Raw genomic sequence first — 18349 nt, 5'->3', positions numbered from 1 at the left:
CGCTCTGACCCCAAGTTTCTCTCTCCCCGCCTGTGTGTCTTGTGGAGAGCAAGCTGGGATATGTGAAAAGACAAATTCCTAATACAAGAAATTGTATATTGCCAATAAAGTGAGCTTATCTTGTATTTAACTCAATGGTTCAGAGACAAGAAATGCATTACAATGAAGTGATTTATTTTTCTATCAGACATATGATGTTTTACATCTCTGTATCCAATATACAGTTAAATACATATAATAGATTGCAAAGGAAATTTTGAAATCACCAACCTAATTCCGTAAAATGGTTATTTTCCAAAGATCACTAATATTGCACTCTTCATAGCACATATTGTAGCACTGAGGACTACAGGTCAACCCACTTCATGAAACCTTTATATCCTATGAAATACTGTATATTCAGCAGCTCTATACTTTAGCTGTAAATATTTATTCATTCATGTACAGTACTCTGATTGATTATTATACATTGTATATTGACATATATATATGTATATACTGTTTTGTTTTACTAATATGTAGTTTTCTGTGCATTAATACAATTGTGATACGGCACGTGGTGTGTGTAAGTTTGAGGTACACCACACATCTAATCAACACAGAGAAACAGTGCAATAAATTGTGCAGTGTTGAAAGGTAGAAAAATTGTGATTGTGTCCTCACTCCTCTTATCTGATGACTCCAAAACGAGGAGCAGCGCCCATTTTCACAGAACCATTTAACATGTCAAAGTGTAGCTTACATATTTGATGTAAGAACTGAGACGGCTGTAATAGTAAATCTTCAGATTTTATGCTGCAGTATAGCAGCAAATATGTATTGATTATGTATGAGCATGTGATTAATTTGCACTCTGAATATGTAATCTTTAAAAGCTGGAGTCAGAATGCAATGTGTAAGATGACTGAATGATAAACACTAAAAATCAATGCATATAACTGCATAACTGCAAACTGAAAGAAATGATTTTCTTATGTCAGGGGTGTGAGAGTGTAAAAGCACTCTCTACCAAGATGCCATGTTTGTATCCCAAATTGACAATTATTCAAATATTAATATACAGTAATAACTCTCTTCTAAGATAGAAAACATTACTGAACAGCAAGAAAAGTCATTTTCTAAATACACTGCTTTGTTTTATAGCTCAATTAACCTCAGTTAAATATGAGAATGTCAATCATATTTTTTTAGATGTGGAAAATTGTTACCTGAGAACAGTAATTTACAAGTGCATGCTTTAATAATAAAAATAGAATCATGCATATCCATCATTTCCCTGAGTCCTTCTTTTGCAAGAAGTAGGTATTGGCCTTGCCATAATTTACAGTATTTCCCTCATCAGCTAAATTTAATGAAAGCTGTTTTAGTTCTATGTTATTATTTCATGTGTATAGTTTTCAGTGCTGAGTGCATTCGATTTTTTACTTTAATGTAATCTCCATCTTGGCACACACACACGCACAAACAAAAATATGCAAATGACTTACAGAATAAAATTGACTTCTCCACACAAAAAGGAAATTATTCTACATAATATGTAGTGTAAAAAGTTAGGCAGAACAATACTTTTAAAGCCTATTGTTTATATATCAATACTGTTTGGAGATACAGTATGTATTAAGTTTGTATAAATACAGTATGTACTGTAGTTATAACAAAAATTGTGTTACAGTATGACATTTGCTCATGTTAATATTTAAACCCTACCTAAGGTGGTTCATTTAAAAGGGATACACTTACTGAAATGGCTCAAATGGTTTGGTTTGTGACTGCATCAGTGAACTATTAACTCCCTATGCACCTACACATCATTCGTACTCTTTGGCCACTGGCATTCTTTCCCTCCCCAGTATGACTTTCTCTACACTGAGTGACCATGCTTTCTGTTTGATTGCTCCTAGTCTATGGAATGATCTCCCTGACCATATCAGGTCCTGTCAGTCAATCAGCATTTTTAAATACTGTCATAAAACTCATTTTTATATAGTAGCTTTTAAATCTGTTTAATTTACTCTGTTATTTTGCAAATGATAGTCTCAATCAATTATTTTTTCACAGCACTTTAAGATGGTGTACCTTGAAACGTTCTATATAAAACAAAGGCTAGTGTTCTAAAATTAACAAGAATAGACATAAACATTGACATTCTAATATCTATTGCTTTTAAAATGTTGAATAAATATATCCATTATTTTTTTATATACATTAAGAATATGTCAATTATGTTCTGTACTTACATTCTTGTATTGCTTGTTTTGTTGATGATAACTGATTTTCCTGTCTGGTCGACATTATGATCCATCCCAAAATAAGCTGCTACCCTGTGCACTAACATTCTGTGATATGAAGACATCTGAGGAAACTTTTTATATTGGTTACTGAAAAAGAAAAAAAGTGTAAAAGACAAAAACAAATCATATATATATATAATTTCATGAGAAAATACAGCCATTTTGAAAAATATCATCAAGAGAAAGAATAATTATAGGTCATTTAATATAATTAAAATTATACAAAAGATAATTAAAACAGATACAATTCGTTTATATGATTCTGAGATGCTGGTTAGAGCATTAACAGTTGTGGTTTCTTTAAGCTGTTTAGTGCAAGATTGTTGTATTGTTTTGTTGAAGTACTATTTATCTTTAAAGCTTAACAGACAGCTTGGAAATCCACAAACAAAAAGGTATTAATGTGTTTGTATAGTATCACAAGCATTACTGCAATAATCATAATAACAACCGTCAAAATGATAAGTTTCCTGTGACTACAATCTTTTGGTAATTTTGGAGAACAACATATAATAATCTAAACACACACAATAATCTAAAATCAGCATATTTGTAAATGTTAGATTTTAAAGCCTAACTGGACCAATTATAAAAAGACATAGAAAATGTGTTGGACTCCTTTTTAGGCTATATACACTTGTTTATTTCTTATTTCTTGCTTTCTTAAAACTTTCTAAAAACTATAGATTTATATCTATAGTTACTCTGTGTTCTGTGTACTGTTCTGTTCTAGTTTGTTCTTGTGCATCCGGACAGTGAGTAACTCTTGTATTGTATTGTATGTATTGTACCATTATTATATAATTCGTTACACTGTGGCTGTGTTGTGTGTGTTAAGCTGCTGTTGCACTGCAATTTCCCTCACGGGATCAATAAAGTATCTATCTATCTTGCCCCCCATCCCTATTGATCAAAAATAAAATTGAGTCAATCCTCAGATGAGAGACTTTTTTCAGAGTAATATATACTTTACAGGGTGAGACATTGGCCTTTTGATGAGATTAAAAATGATGTACACTGAAAATGTGTTTTTATTTTCCTTTTAAAGTAAGCATAAGTAAGCAGTGCTCAACCAAAGCTAATCAAAGATGTCAAAACAATATGGCTGCAAGTTAAGTAATTGCAAGACCACATAAAAATAATAGCTCCATAGAGATGACACATGACATAAGGTTCAATAGAGAAAGACAATTTACTAGTATTATCTTAAAATCAATTACAACATTTTTATAGCAAGTTTATGCTGCTTAATTTTGCGGCAGATTTAAACATTTTCTCATTGTTTTGTTTTTTTCAGCCAAGGGCTTAATAAAAATTCTGTATCATTGATTATGCTTTTCAAGTGAGCATACAACCATCTAGAAACAAAAAATAATGAGCTGCGTACTTATTGTCTGCAATAAAATCAATGATCTCTTGCTCCATTTTCAACAGCATCATTCTGTCCCTGTAATAAAGCCAAAAAGAGAATAATGTGTATGAAATAAAGGCACAAAAACATGATTTCAGCAACTGTTACATTATATTGCATTCAATTGAAAAACTACAAAATTTGTTTTGAGACAGGGTCAAGTTCACTTTTATAGGAAGCTAGAAAGTCCAAATTTATAGGAAGAGAGATTTAGATAACAGTTTTAACTCTATAGTTGACCTGTTAATCATTTTATAGGTTTTCTGCACACTGGTATATTGTTTTCTTGCTACTTGGTCAGGATGTATGCCTCTGAGATGTCTTGTTTGTAAATAGTGCTACACTTTATAGTTGGTCAGGATGTATGCCTCTGAGATGTCTTGTTTGTAAATAGTGCTACACTTTATTTTGTGTGTGACATTGTGTGCCATTTAGTTATTGTCATTATTAATAAATATTTGTTTATCCCATCTCATTTATTCCTCTTTCACCAGCAGTGCCAGAGAACAAAGAACTCAGGTGCCTCAAACATTACCAACTGCTTGGGTATATTCCTGGGATATTTTTTACAATTTGGGGGTTATAATTATAGATGGAGCCATCCAGAATGCTTGTTAAAAAACAATAATGTGTTACAGGGGCTGCAGTTTGCTTCACTATACTGCAGAATACTTCGTCGTTGTGATTCACTGGGCAAAGATGATGGATATGTGGCACTATGGTATATTAGATGCTAGTGAAAACAAGCTTCTTACAACAAAAATATTATCTGTTTTATACTTTTTGAAATCCACTTAATATGGAATATTAATATGGAATCATGTAACTAAAAGGACATTTTGAAAATAGCTGAAAATAAAAATAAGTTTCTGCATGTTATTAACAATATTAATTTATGCATAGAAACATATTTAGCTGGTTCTAGTGGGGTATTCAATTTTCTTCATACAACTGATTCTAATTAAACTTGGTCACTTGTGGTTGTTTAGGAAATGTTTTGACATGCTTATTTTAATTACTTTTTCTGTTGTGGTCATTGCAATGGAAAACGAAAAGTTTGTTCAAAAATGTTGTTCAGCTATCTTGGTCTGCTTCCCTGCCAATGTGCTAGACCTACTTTTTTTAGAAATAAATAACAATTAATTATTATTATTAACAAATAAAGACTATCTGTAATATTTAAATCAAATAATATGTATATAGTATTCTTCATATATTTATTATATATAGCACAATAATTATATGTAATTATTTTCATATTATTAATACACAAATGAACATGAGTGAGCAAAAGAATTTGAGTAGGGAGTTGCGTCAGCATGCGTAGGCTGCAAAGGAAAAACAAAGGAAGCTGTGGAACGTTCTTCAGATGTGAATGAGCAAACGTGTGAATACTGACAGTGGGGGAGTAAAACGGTTGATGGCCAGATCAGATCAACAATCTACAATTTAATGCCACAACATTTCAGCTTGAAGTGGCATTAAAACACAAATAACAAATACCTAAGATTAGTGATATTATGAAACCAAAGTAAAAATGTGTTTGCATCTCCCTTGAACTCTGGGAAGTTTATTTTGAATGATTTCTAGGTTACACATTTTCACAACTCCCTTTCCCGAAAAACAACAACAAAGTCAATGCCAAAAAAATCATGTGTGCAACTAACTGGCTACACTGAAACAAACTAACCTAGAAGAAATAAAAAAAAACAAATACTTGCCCAGCTCTTCAACACTACCCCCCCATAATATCAATAAAAACATGCACCACTGCCTGACAACCAACAAGATCCTAAAATTATCAGCAGACGATCACTCAATCCCTCCTCTTTTCGGGACTTCTAGCAGAATCCTTTAAACTCACGGGGCTCTCTTGTTGAAGAATCGCTGATAAGTTATGGAGCAATGACATAATTTAGCAATTTGCTAGCCAGTCACCACACTGGTCCCACACAGTACTACAAAGGAAAAACACCCACAACCCAAACAAACCTGCTTATTCGAATTAGCAAACACGGCAGAAAGTAACATCCCTACCCTTTATAATAAACAATGTTTGTTGAAAGAAATGCAGTTTCACAAGATAAACTCCACTATAATTTTTTAGACTACAGAAAAATCCCACCAAAGCTAAGCAAGTGATAGCGCCCATCTAATTTTCAGTAACTCTGTAAGTGACAAACACATCAGTCATTGATTATGGTTATACTGTATATACAATAAAGAAAAATCTAAAGGACTGTGATCAGTAAAAACAACCAACGGCAGAAGACTTGATTTAAATAAATCTTAAAATGCTCTTTCTTCTACTTCAGATAAATTGCAATTTGTTCAGGCTGACAGTTTTTAAATTCTTCAAGCAATATAGTGATTTTAAGCCATTTATAATCAATTTCTTATCATTTGGCTTCTCATAAGCTTTCTCTTTAGCACCTATGTCCTAGCAGTGGGGGGAGGGAAACTGGGAGTGGGATACTCTTAAACAGCATTTCAAGAGAATGACTTCTTTGTTAAATTGGGACATTGTACAATTATCCATCCACTGATCCATCCATTTTTTAATTGATTTAAGCACAGTGACCACTGACATAAAATAAATATTTAACACATTCAATTTCTATGCTGAATATTGCTTCTCAGAGACCCTTACTAAAACAAGTTTATTTATCAAAAATGAGGCCACTAACATTCATGGGAACAATCCTGCACAGGACCCTGATTTACTGTCCTTAAATATAACCACGTTAAAGCAGTTTTGGAAATAGAAACAGGCTAAAAAAAGCAATAATGATGCAGGAAATTATAAACAGATACAGGCAATATTTAGTTTTAATACTTGATTTTACTTTGTATTAAAATGTGCTCCATTCGTGCTCTATAAAGTAGTGTTTGTGATTTGGTTCCCGAGATAAAGCATTTTTTTCCAGCTCCACTATAGTGATGCAGGAGAACCTGTACTGTTTGTGTTTATATAAAATGGGATACATAAAATTAATAAAAATTTCAAAAAGAGTGTATAAATTAAATTTCATTATGGAACACAGATTTTTCCCAATGGCTGGGCATTGGCTGGGATTCGTACCCAAGAGTTTCATGTGACAGCCCACATTAAGCATTCACTGTGCTACCTGGCAGATTTACAAAGTAGTGCAGTCCAGCATCAGATTTTTTGAAAAAGTGAAAAGGTTTTTTGTGTTACCATGCAGTGTGCCGCATTGTGCTTTGCCTATTTTAAATGGCTGGATCTGTATTTATTTTAATTATTGATTATCCTGCTTTATTTTCTTCATCTTTTCAGCCCCTTAAATTATGTATCAATAAAATGTGTTCCTCTGTACAAGTCCATAGTGCCAAATTTCAGTTGCTCAGTGAAATTCTAATAATGACAAAACAAGCTGAAGAATATAAAAAGATAGCATGCTTACTTTGGCTTTAACTAATTGTCACATCCTTCCTCACTTATAAAGGAAGAGCCAGGGAGAAAATGCTGCACTGGTGGAGGGAGGAATGCTAGAAAAAATGTGCGTAGTAGAAGTGCGAGATTAGAATTTAAACTCCACCCAAACTTCTGTTCTATAACACCATTTAAAGCCAAAGAATATAAAGGGAAAGTGTGCTCGATACTTTGGCTTTATGTCACCTGTTTGAGGAAATGATAGCACTGTTCTGAAATCAGCACTGTCACAATCCTCCCCCATACAAATCTCCAAAACACAGATGCAGATTTTGAACACTAAGAGCACATCTAAGAGCAAATCGTTTTGGCTGCCATTTCACCAGGATCGTGCAGAATGTGCATGCAGCATGGGACAAATTAAAAGCACATCAACTGCAAAATCAACAGTCATTGAAGAGCAAGAAATTTAAATAATCAATAGTTACAATTATCTTGGGAATTTTGTTGACTAAAAACTAACCTTTGAGAAAAATATGTTGAGTCTTCTTATATGTAAGAAGACTCAACAGCGATTATTCTTCCTGAGAAATCTCTGCTGTTTTAATGTGTGTATTAAAATGATGACCTTATTCTATAGATCTTTTATTGAATCTGTGTTAACATCCACTGTGGTAGGCTGGTTTGGTAACTTGAATACGTACAATTAAAACATACTGTTCTAAGCAGGATAGTGAAGATAGTGGTGCTCAAGAGCTACAGCTGGCAGACTTATACCAAACAGACTGCCGAAGGCCAGTATAGTTAATGACTATATTCATTCAGGACATTGATTTAGATTATCTAGATTTAATTGCAATAAAACTAGGTTATCTCTTATTCCCATGGCTATTAGCCTGCTCAATTTGGACAACGTAACTGATTATTACATTTTATTTTCATCATGTATGTATCCTATTTATCCCCCCACTGGCAACCCAACCTCTTTCTTTATTTATTAGTTATTTTATTAGTTGTGAGGATTATTTAAAGCTTCTGATTTGATTTTATACTGATGCATTTTTTTATTTGTTAATAGACTCATGTTGTGTTAAATGCATCAGGTATCGTGTTACGTCTTTTACCTGACCACAAAGGAAATTTCACATCTGGGGCAATAAAGGAGTATGTAAAACTATAATATGCCACAATACAAATTAATCTAAATATATTTGAGTGTTAAGACATTATGACTAGTTGAGTGAACCTTTACAGGAACCCTAGAACCCTGAGCTAAAATACATTCTTGTAACTAAATACTGTATTATATTGGTTATGTTTTAAATTTATTTATTTAAGATTTGCCTGCAATAATGGTGATATTTTTACTGTCCATACTTGCTATCATTTGTTCATAAAATAAGACAAGAACTTACAGAGAACATAACAGGAACAGTTCAGTTTTTTGTACAACAAATTTAACACTGAGATTTTTTTTAAAGAAAAAGAATACGTTAGTTTTACAGTATGTAGTTTACTACATATACACACACACGTATACAGTAACATTTTTCTGTGTGCCATGAGAGTGAAAACATTTTTTTTATTTTAATAGACTGTGACATTTTTAAGAGCAATAAAGTACTACGTGTAAGAGGTAAAATAATGTTGATATTGTGTTTATTTGAACTTTGAAAATGAAAATAATGAAAAGGAAAAGATTGCAGAATATATTTGAATGAATAAATATTAACACATTTAGTGCTTAGTGTAGTCATAAATAACAGTATATTGCCTTATCTTTACTGTCACAGATTCACAGATTCAAGCAGGAGAGACTGCATCAGGGCTTTGATAATATATTGGCAGATGTGGTTGTATTGTGTAATTATCCTGTTTTTCTGCTTTGACACTGCTTTTTCTGACCTATGTGATGTATAGAGTCTTACTAATTGAGTAAGGACAGGGGGAAGAGAATTTTCTGGTATTTAGCAAACCAAATTACTTCCAGTACTGTTTACAAAAGTCATTAAAAAATCACCAGTAAAGCATTTATAAAATGAATTAAGAGGCAAATCCCACTAGAGCATAAGGGTTGGATTGAGTATGTATTAACAAACATACATCCATCTGTAATTACTGAATAACTACTCAAAATGAGATCTGAGTTCTTTGTTAAATTGAAATGTCGCTTCTTATCCATGTTTATAAATAAACACACAAATAGAGTACTTTTTAAACTTTCTAACACATTTTTATTTGCAAGAAAGAGTCACTATAATAACATTTATGACAACTCAAAGTGCTTGTAAAACTGCACATATTGAAGACAATTGATTTCATCACTAGAATTGTAACTGTGAAAAAAGTGAAAACTTTCAGTGCATCTGGCAACAAACTTTCTGTAATTATTTTTAATGCTTTAAGCATATTGGAAAAAACACAATATAATGGAAACTAATATTATCTGAATTGGGAACCGGTGTGAGTTATGGATAGTGAAGTATGACTTTTGGCTTTAAAATGGGAATTGAAAAGAACACACATCTTATTAGTGGAGATAAAATGACAAAAAAAATAATCAAAATACAAAAATTTAGCAATGCGCCTTACCTGGGGTTATTCTTTAATGTGTTTACTAAAAATTCATGCAAGTCAATGCCAGTGGCATCTGTATATTCTTGGCTGTGATCTGAAACAAAAGTAGATTTTATCATATATGTTAGTATAATACTGTAGTTTCTCTACTTTCATGTGACAACTTCATAGTATTTAAACATAAGGGAATGCAAACACTCCAGCTGCAGGTCTCACTAGAGATTTCCTATCTGTCTATCCAGGAGGACCAGAGGAACTTGGCTTCGGCATGACCACCAGAGGCTAGCAAGAGGCTGCTGGTCGCTGGATTCAAAGACCAGCGCATTAGCGTGTGGTCAATATATGCCTAGAACTAGGGCTGGGTGATATATCGAAAATTTATCGATACCGACATTAAGAATGTCTCACCGACCTAATTTTGCTTATGTCGGTATGTACTGTAAAAGCTTTCCCCACTGTGCACTTTCATGAGCAGTCCCCTTAAAAAACTACAACACCCAGTCATCATATCCAGTCACATGCTTCTGCCTCGTCCAACCTCCGTTCTTCATTCAAAACACAAAGAAGCGTGCCGGGCATGAGACAACACAAATGCTCATGCTAAACCTCAGTCAGTCAGTCAGACAGGCAGGGATGACTCAAGTACATATGAAGACAAGCTGGTATCTAAAAATGATGCAGTGTTGATAGTTTGGTCATATTTTGGCTTCAGCAAACAGGATGCTGAACAAAGATAAGTCAGATGTAAACTCAGTCTAAAAACCGTTTCTGCGCCCAAATGTAACATGAGCAACTTGTTTCAGTTTCATCACTTGAAACACAACCATGAATATGAAGAGTGCATGGCCGAAAAAAGAGAGAGACTGACAAGAGCACTCATGGCCGAAGTGATTCCCCCAAATAGCTGTCTCTAACACAAGCATTTACTAATGCCACTCAATACGCAAAAGATTCACACATATGTAATTAAATTACTAACAACATTACATACTACATAGCAAAGGACATGGTCCTCATTGCTACAGTGGAATACAGTGATTTCAAAAGACTCATTCAAACCCTTGACAAGAGATACGTTGTGCCCTCGAGAAAATATTTTTCTCAAATTGCGGTGCCTGACATTTACAAAGCTTTAATAGTAGTAATAGTTTCGCATATTTAAAACATGATCTTTCAGCATATCATGAAATCATATAATTTCAAGGGTTTCCAAAAAATGATCGTTAATTTATTGTTATCGAGGTAAATGTGAGAAATTATCGTGATATTGATTTGAGGTCATAGCGCACAGCCCTACCTAGAACTACCACCTCTAGAGAGCAGTGGTAATGCCTGGCAGGGCCGGGCATCGCTGCAGAGCTCAAACATGTAGATCACCCCTATCTTTGCACACAAAGAGGACTGGGGTCACGGGCTCAGAGTGTTTTCAGTACTGGATTCTGGAACATCATTGCATAGCAAGGTGGCAAATGAAATCCAACACTGCCTTGTAAGCAATTTTGTTCTTTCCTTGAATTTGAGGCTGGTAGAAAGCTGTCTACTGTACGTTATGTTTCAGAAACACACTGTCCTGACCTAGGTCCTGACAGCAATCAGCAATACAAGTGGGACTGAATAAAAATGTTATTTCTGTTAAAGGAGTGATGTTATTTTAAACAAGAGAGATTTTTCTATATATGATTATCTATGTTTATGTGGTAAAAATGGAAGAACTTTGATATTTTTGTTTATTCTTTTTTTACCTTGGCTTCATTTATAAGCCTTCTAAAGGTATTTAAATATTAATATTTGAGTACTTCTTTTCTGTCAGGGATGTCTTTTTTCCTCTATTTGTACAGTATGTATATTTGTGTGTTTTTGTTTTTTCTTGTCATTTAATAAAAAAGTAAACATAAGGAAAATCATCTAAAGAGGAAATGCTGTGTTATATGCATTATCTAAAAAAAACAAAACTATAGGTAATAGTTTGTAGAAATCAGTCAAATACATTGGACACAAATGAAGGTGCAACAAATGACTCAAACATTTTTTAAACTAATAATAGTAATGTGATCCTTTGGGTCATCTTTACTACATTTTGTAGCATGAACTACATTATGTAAATCTAAAATGCGTCCTTCATAATTATGATTTCAGTAGGGAATGTGTGGCAGTAGAAAATATGTGTTTTTTGAGAGGCACAAACTTTAATTTTTCAGAAACTATTTCTATACAGGGTGTTTGGAACTGTGTTAAATCTACCAACACTGTAAAATCGGTTCCTTTAAAAAGTCTACTTTATTAAAATTAAATTTTTATGTTATATTTCAGAAACAGTCTGACAAGTGCTATTGTATCTATCCCCGCCTACAATCCCCCCACGCACACCCACTCTAATCCCCATCCCACTCACACATAAAGCACATTCTGAACACTCATATTTCCCCTAAAGCCCTATTTCAAAGAGGTACAGTAGATCCCATATTCATCATAAACCTGACAACCATACATGTGCATATATTTGCATAAACAAAAGGAATATACTGTATAAAGGCATTTAAAGGACATACTTCTTTCTTAAGTCTAAGACTAACTCATTCACTAATTACAGGATTTGGTGAGCAAGCAAATCTGTGGGATTAATAAAACAGAAAAATCTATGTTAATGATAGCTCCTCATAATATTACTGATTCTGTCTTGGAAAACCAAGCATTATAACAGATTATAATAATCAATGGACACAATTATTTTATTAACTAGGTAACAGACCAATATTTAGACGGGCAGATACACTAATGACTTTAATTTTTTTGGATGCTGAGCATTTTTCTTTTATTAACTTAGTCATTGGTGTGAAAAACGAGTATTCAAAGGTAAATGAGCAACTCTGAATCAGGGGTTTGAACTGTATTTTATAACTAGAATAGTCAATACATTTCTCACCTTTTGACAGCATTCTTGTTTTTGGTTTTTCATTTGATTTGTCTTTCTCCTTGCTCTTGTCTTTCTCCCGGTCCCTGTCCAGTTCATCTTTGCAGGGTTTACTATCTTCCTGAAAGCTAGGCAAGCTGGTAATTTGCAGTTGAATTGATCCCTGAAATGCAAAATGTCTTAATCAAAACAAGCAAAAATATAATTTATTCTTTATATATTAACCTCTCTAATGTATCAATACCACCTGTCAAACAATAATTTATCTGATGACTAGTAACTTTTCTAAAATGTAAAGTAAAGAGATTATTACTATTATTAAGCATTAATGCATATGTTTGTGTAATTACAATGTAGCTACACTGATAGCCCAATTGAAATACATACTTTGTTTAATGTTATAAAAACACAATGATTTTGACTTTACATACACTTTTTACATAAATGACTATGAACTCAGTGACAAAACCAGTAAACAAAAAACTTGCAAAACTATGCAAAATGCAAAACTGAAAAACTATATCAAAAACATAAATACATTTTAAATAGTGGATGAAAAGAAAGAAACAACTACTGTATGAAGAAAACTAATCTGTTCTAAAGTACTAAGCTGGTTAGACTCCAATGCTCAACATTATAATGGAATGTGACTTTTTCTCCTAAAAACTGCTAAAAGGACGTTGCTTAAAGAAAAATGGAAAACATTGCATCTAACCAGATGCAAAGAGACCCACATAATTTATTCTTGAGAACAATTTTTTGAAAGATGCAGATATTTTATTCCTTTTCAAAAGTTGTTTTTTTCCCTGTTTAAAATAATGACTTCCAGGACTAAAAGACCTCAGAGGCAAATCATTTCTGTTTCTGTGAAACTGCAGACTGGATTAAAAATTTATACCATCACTGCAGCTGTACCATTTTATTGAACTTTGTGGCAGCATGACTCCAATTGGTAACAAGCAGAAGTCATTTCTAAACAGCTAAATGAATAATGTGAACACCAGCAGAAGGCAGCCACAGTTTCCTCACAAGGCAATTGTACAAACAGCTAGATTGAACTCATTCAAAATCTTCAATGGCATGTAGTCAGAAACTAGTGACAGCACCATTATGATTTATTCAATTATGACTCCTTAGCAGACTACACGCAACACACCACAGATATTGCTATGAAATGAATGAATTCATTCTTAATATTGATGCACACTACAATTTATATACCTACCTAAATATATAATATAGTAATATATACAGTATGTAATATTATAGAACAGTAACAGAATACATGTATTAAAGTATGTGCATGTACACAAATATAAACACCAAGAGCGGAAAAACTATTCAAGAAGACACATGAATATCCAGGAATGCAAATTACATCTGTACTAGTCTTAAGAACAGTAGATTTTTAGATAAATTCCATAAAATAAACATGAACACAGAACTGATTAAGAAAGCAGCGAAAGGTTTTAGAGGTTAATTTAAAGTAACTGAGGGTAGCTAATTAAATCTGTCTGTGTAAACCAATAGAGAGTAGGAGAAACAGACATGAGCAGACACCTCTGGCAATACATTTAAGAAGAACATTTTTTTTTGGGGGGGGAAACAAAGAAGTTGCTGGAACTCTATTATTGCAATAGTCTTGCAAATGGGAAGGATTGTAGAAGCCAATGCAAATTTGTGTCTGAATGAAAAATACATCATTAGGCCACATGGTTTGGACTCTTATTGGACTACTGGCAAAATTTAAGAAATTTTGTCCAAGCCAACTCAAGAGGTCTGTGATAAAAGCATACGTCCATGAAAATGTGATTGGATTCTTTCTTAAATAAGGCTAAAAACCAATATAATATAATGGGGAGTCAGGCTAATGAAAAAGAAACTTGGTGTATTTAAAGAAGCTCGTGCTATACCTCAGGATTGCTGATGCAAGCTGCTGTCTTATAAAACATGGCAGCCAAACAAATACAAGGCTTCACAAATTTGCATGTGTTGTATTATATCTAAGTGATGCAGTTCAAGGGTTAGCATTGCAACTTGGTCACAGAGATGAGTCACAAGATATGCCCCCATCTTATCCTCTTTGGAACCAATTGAAATACAATTCTGAAACATTCTGCATAATGTCACCTCATGTCCAAGTTTTATACTTCCTAAGGGCAGGTGGATTTCTCATATGCTTTAGTCACTATTTCCAATTTGTCAAAAACGTTCACAAAATTTTCTATGATTGTGCTTTGCCAATTGGAATGAAACATGGTACAGATCCAGCCATTCAAAAAGCACAGAGAACGCATTAACACATTATACCGAATGCAAATTGAATTATGATAACAGTATTCGGAAGCACCTTGTAAAACCGCCAGGTGGAGCTAATAAAGCTTAACGTACAGCTTTTGAGCTATCGCCAGAAAACACCCGGTTTCGAATCCCGGTCACTGCATAGGGGCAATCTTTTTCCAATTAAGAATTTAAGTTGTATACTTTTTAGACTTTTAATAATTTTAAACTGTGTATTACAGCATGTTGATCATTAAACATTAAAAAGTCTGTATATTTTATAAAAGCAAGATTGCTCAGTTGGACAAAAGTACACAACCTTTCACCATCATCATAAATATTTTAATTATGCATAAATATTTTATGCATCAAAGTCTTTAACTTGGTAACTTAGTGGGTTCCGGTTTTAACGTGAATTTGTGTATCTGGATAAATTAAGTGATGGTACTGTGATAAAGGATTTTTTCGCAAAAAAGTTAAACAAAGGAGGGTTATTTTTACAATTGGCACTCTGAGATTCTGACTGATTTAATTCCCCTCATTTAGTTGAAACGGATAAAGAAACCATGCAGTAGTTACAGTAAAGGAACAAGTAATAGGTTTATTCCAGGTTTATTCTGAAAAGAGAAGAGAGAAAACACAACGTTTCGGCTGTGAAGCCTTCTTAGGCGTGAGTTATTACCGTATTACTTGTTCCTTTGCAGACTACGCATGCTGACGCAGCTACCCACCTGAAGTAGTTACAGTATATGAATTGGAAGGTGCTCTGTTTTATTAACAGACACTCCGACTCAAACAAGTGTTGTACAGTGATATAGACATGGGTAATGTCATCCCCATTAAACAATGTGCTTCTCGCACAAATCCTGCTAAACTAAAAATTAGACACAAGAAGAGTATTATTGGACAATGTATTGAGGCTCTGGCGGAATTTCTCTGTAAACTGAAGAGTTATAGAGGAGACACATTGTGTATCGCCTCTTTTTACACTTGTAAGAACATTCCAATGGTAATGCGACATGGAAGATATTATTAATAATGTAGCGCTTTTGGGTTCACGTGGGTATGCGCCCTACACCGCTGGGGGCTCGAACCTAGGCCTCCGGCATCACTCAACAGGGAACCAGCCAGTTGAGCTAAAGGAAGATCTCCCCTCAGCCCGTCGACTGAGGTCCCTGCTATTCACGTTTTAAATCTCAAGCTGTTAACTCTACTTCACACCTGCATGTCAAGATCATGGTTTCAAAATAAAAAACATCAAACCTTTGATTGGATGAGAACGTCATGATTGTTTCGTAAGGATGTGAAATGTGATAATTTGTTACAGTTACCATAATAAACCAAAGTTTATTTTTTTTATTTATTTGTGGCTGCTGCAATGGCTTGCAATGGCTGGATAGTTAACAGTAGGCAGAGACACATACGAAAAAAGTTAATCCCAGCTACACTACAAATATATTTTGGTGGTAAGGGGGAGCAAAATATCAGTATTTACTGCTAGTAATCAGTGTAAGATTTATAGTTGAAATCTGAGCATAAATATAAAGGTAAAATCTCGACAAACAAATCAATGTACGAAATGCGCACTTTTTCTGCAACAGAAATACACATAGAAAATAAATCCTTTCTGACATTTCAAATCAGTTTCGATCAAGGACTCCAAAATGAACAAGAAAAAGAGCATTTTTAGAAAGAAATTATGTTGTGTTTATGTAGAATAAGTGATTAGTTTGATGAACAATCTAATTTCTTTTTCGTTTAAACAGTGACATTTCAGCTGCAAAAGATCGCACCAGAGACAGCACTATCTCTGCTTGTCATAGACGTTCAGGTAAGGGTGAATGAAAGAAGTCTACAAATTAAGGCAAATGAAAATTTAGGACATTAAAGTGCTAGAGGTGTAAATAAATGTAAAAATACAAAAATACACATGAGCAAAAAGTTTTAGAAATGGAGCCATGACTAGACATATTGCAGAAGAGGGATGCAGGAACACTTGCAAAAGCTTAGATGTACAAAACAAATCACAGAAAGGTGTGTGTTACAAAATAACATGCAAACATGAAATAGATTTGGCAGATAGTGAGGGGCTTGAATAATCAGGTGCATTTCTGGCAGGGGGGGTATGAAGGTTTGATGGGATAGAGTGAGAAAATTAGCACACATAAAGAACAGCAATTCTGTCAAAGAGCCTAATATGAATCAATAGCAAACATGGTTTAATGGAGGGCTTTTCAGGTAGTTGGGCATTCAGGTAGATTACCAGGCGAAAGGATTTGTAAATATATTTTGTTAAAGCAAGTCAGTTTTTTGCAACACATAAAATACATTTTTCCAGTAAAGTTTAGCTTTTGTTACTAATGAAAACCACTAAATAAAGACATAAATATAGAACTCTAAAGATTTTTTTATTCAATGGAGCAGGAAGAACTGTCAGGTTGAGTGTATATTTTGTTGCAGTTACTGCAAGATGTTAACAGTGAAAACAGGTATTTAGAAATGACTAATTTCAAGAAGATTTTCAGAATAATTATAAATCTAGCAGGATAGAGAAAGTACAGAAAATAGGTACTGTAGTTAGATTGATCAGATTAATATGCAAAGCCACTTAGCAAAGAGGGTGTGAGAAGAGTGACAAACTAGTATACTTTAGATCTTTTTTTCTGAACCAGGGAAAATCTGATCATGTTTCTCTATAACAATAATTAAAAAACTTTATTTTACATAGCACCATTAAAAGTAGCATCTCAAAGCAATACAGTAGATGTAAAAACAGTTATAAGGACCACAGATTACAAAGTAAATACATATAAGAAAGACAAGCAGTTAGAAGTGCTACCGAAATTAGAAAATGAAGCAGATACAGACACTAAATAAGTTTTAAAAGAAAGGTTTTGAGGTTAGATTTAAATGCACTCAGGGTAGGTGACTCTGATATCACTGGGGATACAAATCCAGAGCTCTCGGGTGCAGCTAGAGAAGGTTCTGTCACCCACAGAATGTAGATGTTCTTGAGGACAGCTAGAAGACCAGAGTCAGACGGACAAAGGTTGCAAGGTGGGGAGTAGACAGATAATAAGCCAGATAGGTACTGAATAAGGATGAGGATTTTGAAGTTGACTCGAAACCTGATAGGAAGCCAGTGCAAGGACTTGAAGACAGGCATGTTGCAACCCAATCAGGATTCTGGCTGTCAAATTCTGAACATATTGGAGATTGCTCAGTGTGGATTTAATTACCCCAATGAACAGGAGGTGCATTTATAATTCTAGAAAAAAAGTCTTTCTTGATTTCTCTAGTTCCTAGTTTCTCTAGTTCCCTTTAAAAGAAACTATTATTCCATAATGAAGAGTACTATATGTCTGGTATTTTGTGATTTAAACAAATTAACACAATCAGTTTTTGAGGCTTTAAGTGTTGGCTGAGTTATTGCAGGATGTAAGACTAGAGATGTAGGTAGGAAAAAAATAATTTTGGGAAAGTTG

General features: G+C 33.7%; 1 protein-coding gene across 11 annotated transcripts in view; it reads right to left on the bottom strand.

Moving 5' to 3' along the window:
* The window catches only part of LOC148822750 (cAMP-regulated phosphoprotein 21-like), a 140787-nt gene that overhangs the window by 84365 nt on the left and 38073 nt on the right, over positions 1-18349 (bottom strand). For all 11 annotated transcript variants that reach the window (XM_088928716.1, XM_088928717.1, XM_088928715.1 and 8 more), the window contains 4 exons: positions 12597-12747; positions 9689-9767; positions 3679-3738; positions 2238-2378 (listed from right to left, as the gene is read on the bottom strand). In XM_088928716.1, coding sequence (XP_088784842.1) covers positions 2238-2378; positions 3679-3738; positions 9689-9767; positions 12597-12747 — 431 coding nt within the window. The remainder of the gene's footprint in view (positions 1-2237; positions 2379-3678; positions 3739-9688; positions 9768-12596; positions 12748-18349) is intronic.

This window comes from Atractosteus spatula, chromosome 12 (assembly GCF_055471065.1).
Source record: "Atractosteus spatula isolate fAtrSpa1 chromosome 12, fAtrSpa1.hap1, whole genome shotgun sequence".
Classification (NCBI taxonomy): domain Eukaryota; kingdom Metazoa; phylum Chordata; class Actinopteri; order Semionotiformes; family Lepisosteidae; genus Atractosteus; species Atractosteus spatula.
The sequence above is the reverse complement of the archived record's forward strand: the minus strand, read 5'-3'. Positions and strand labels throughout refer to the sequence as shown.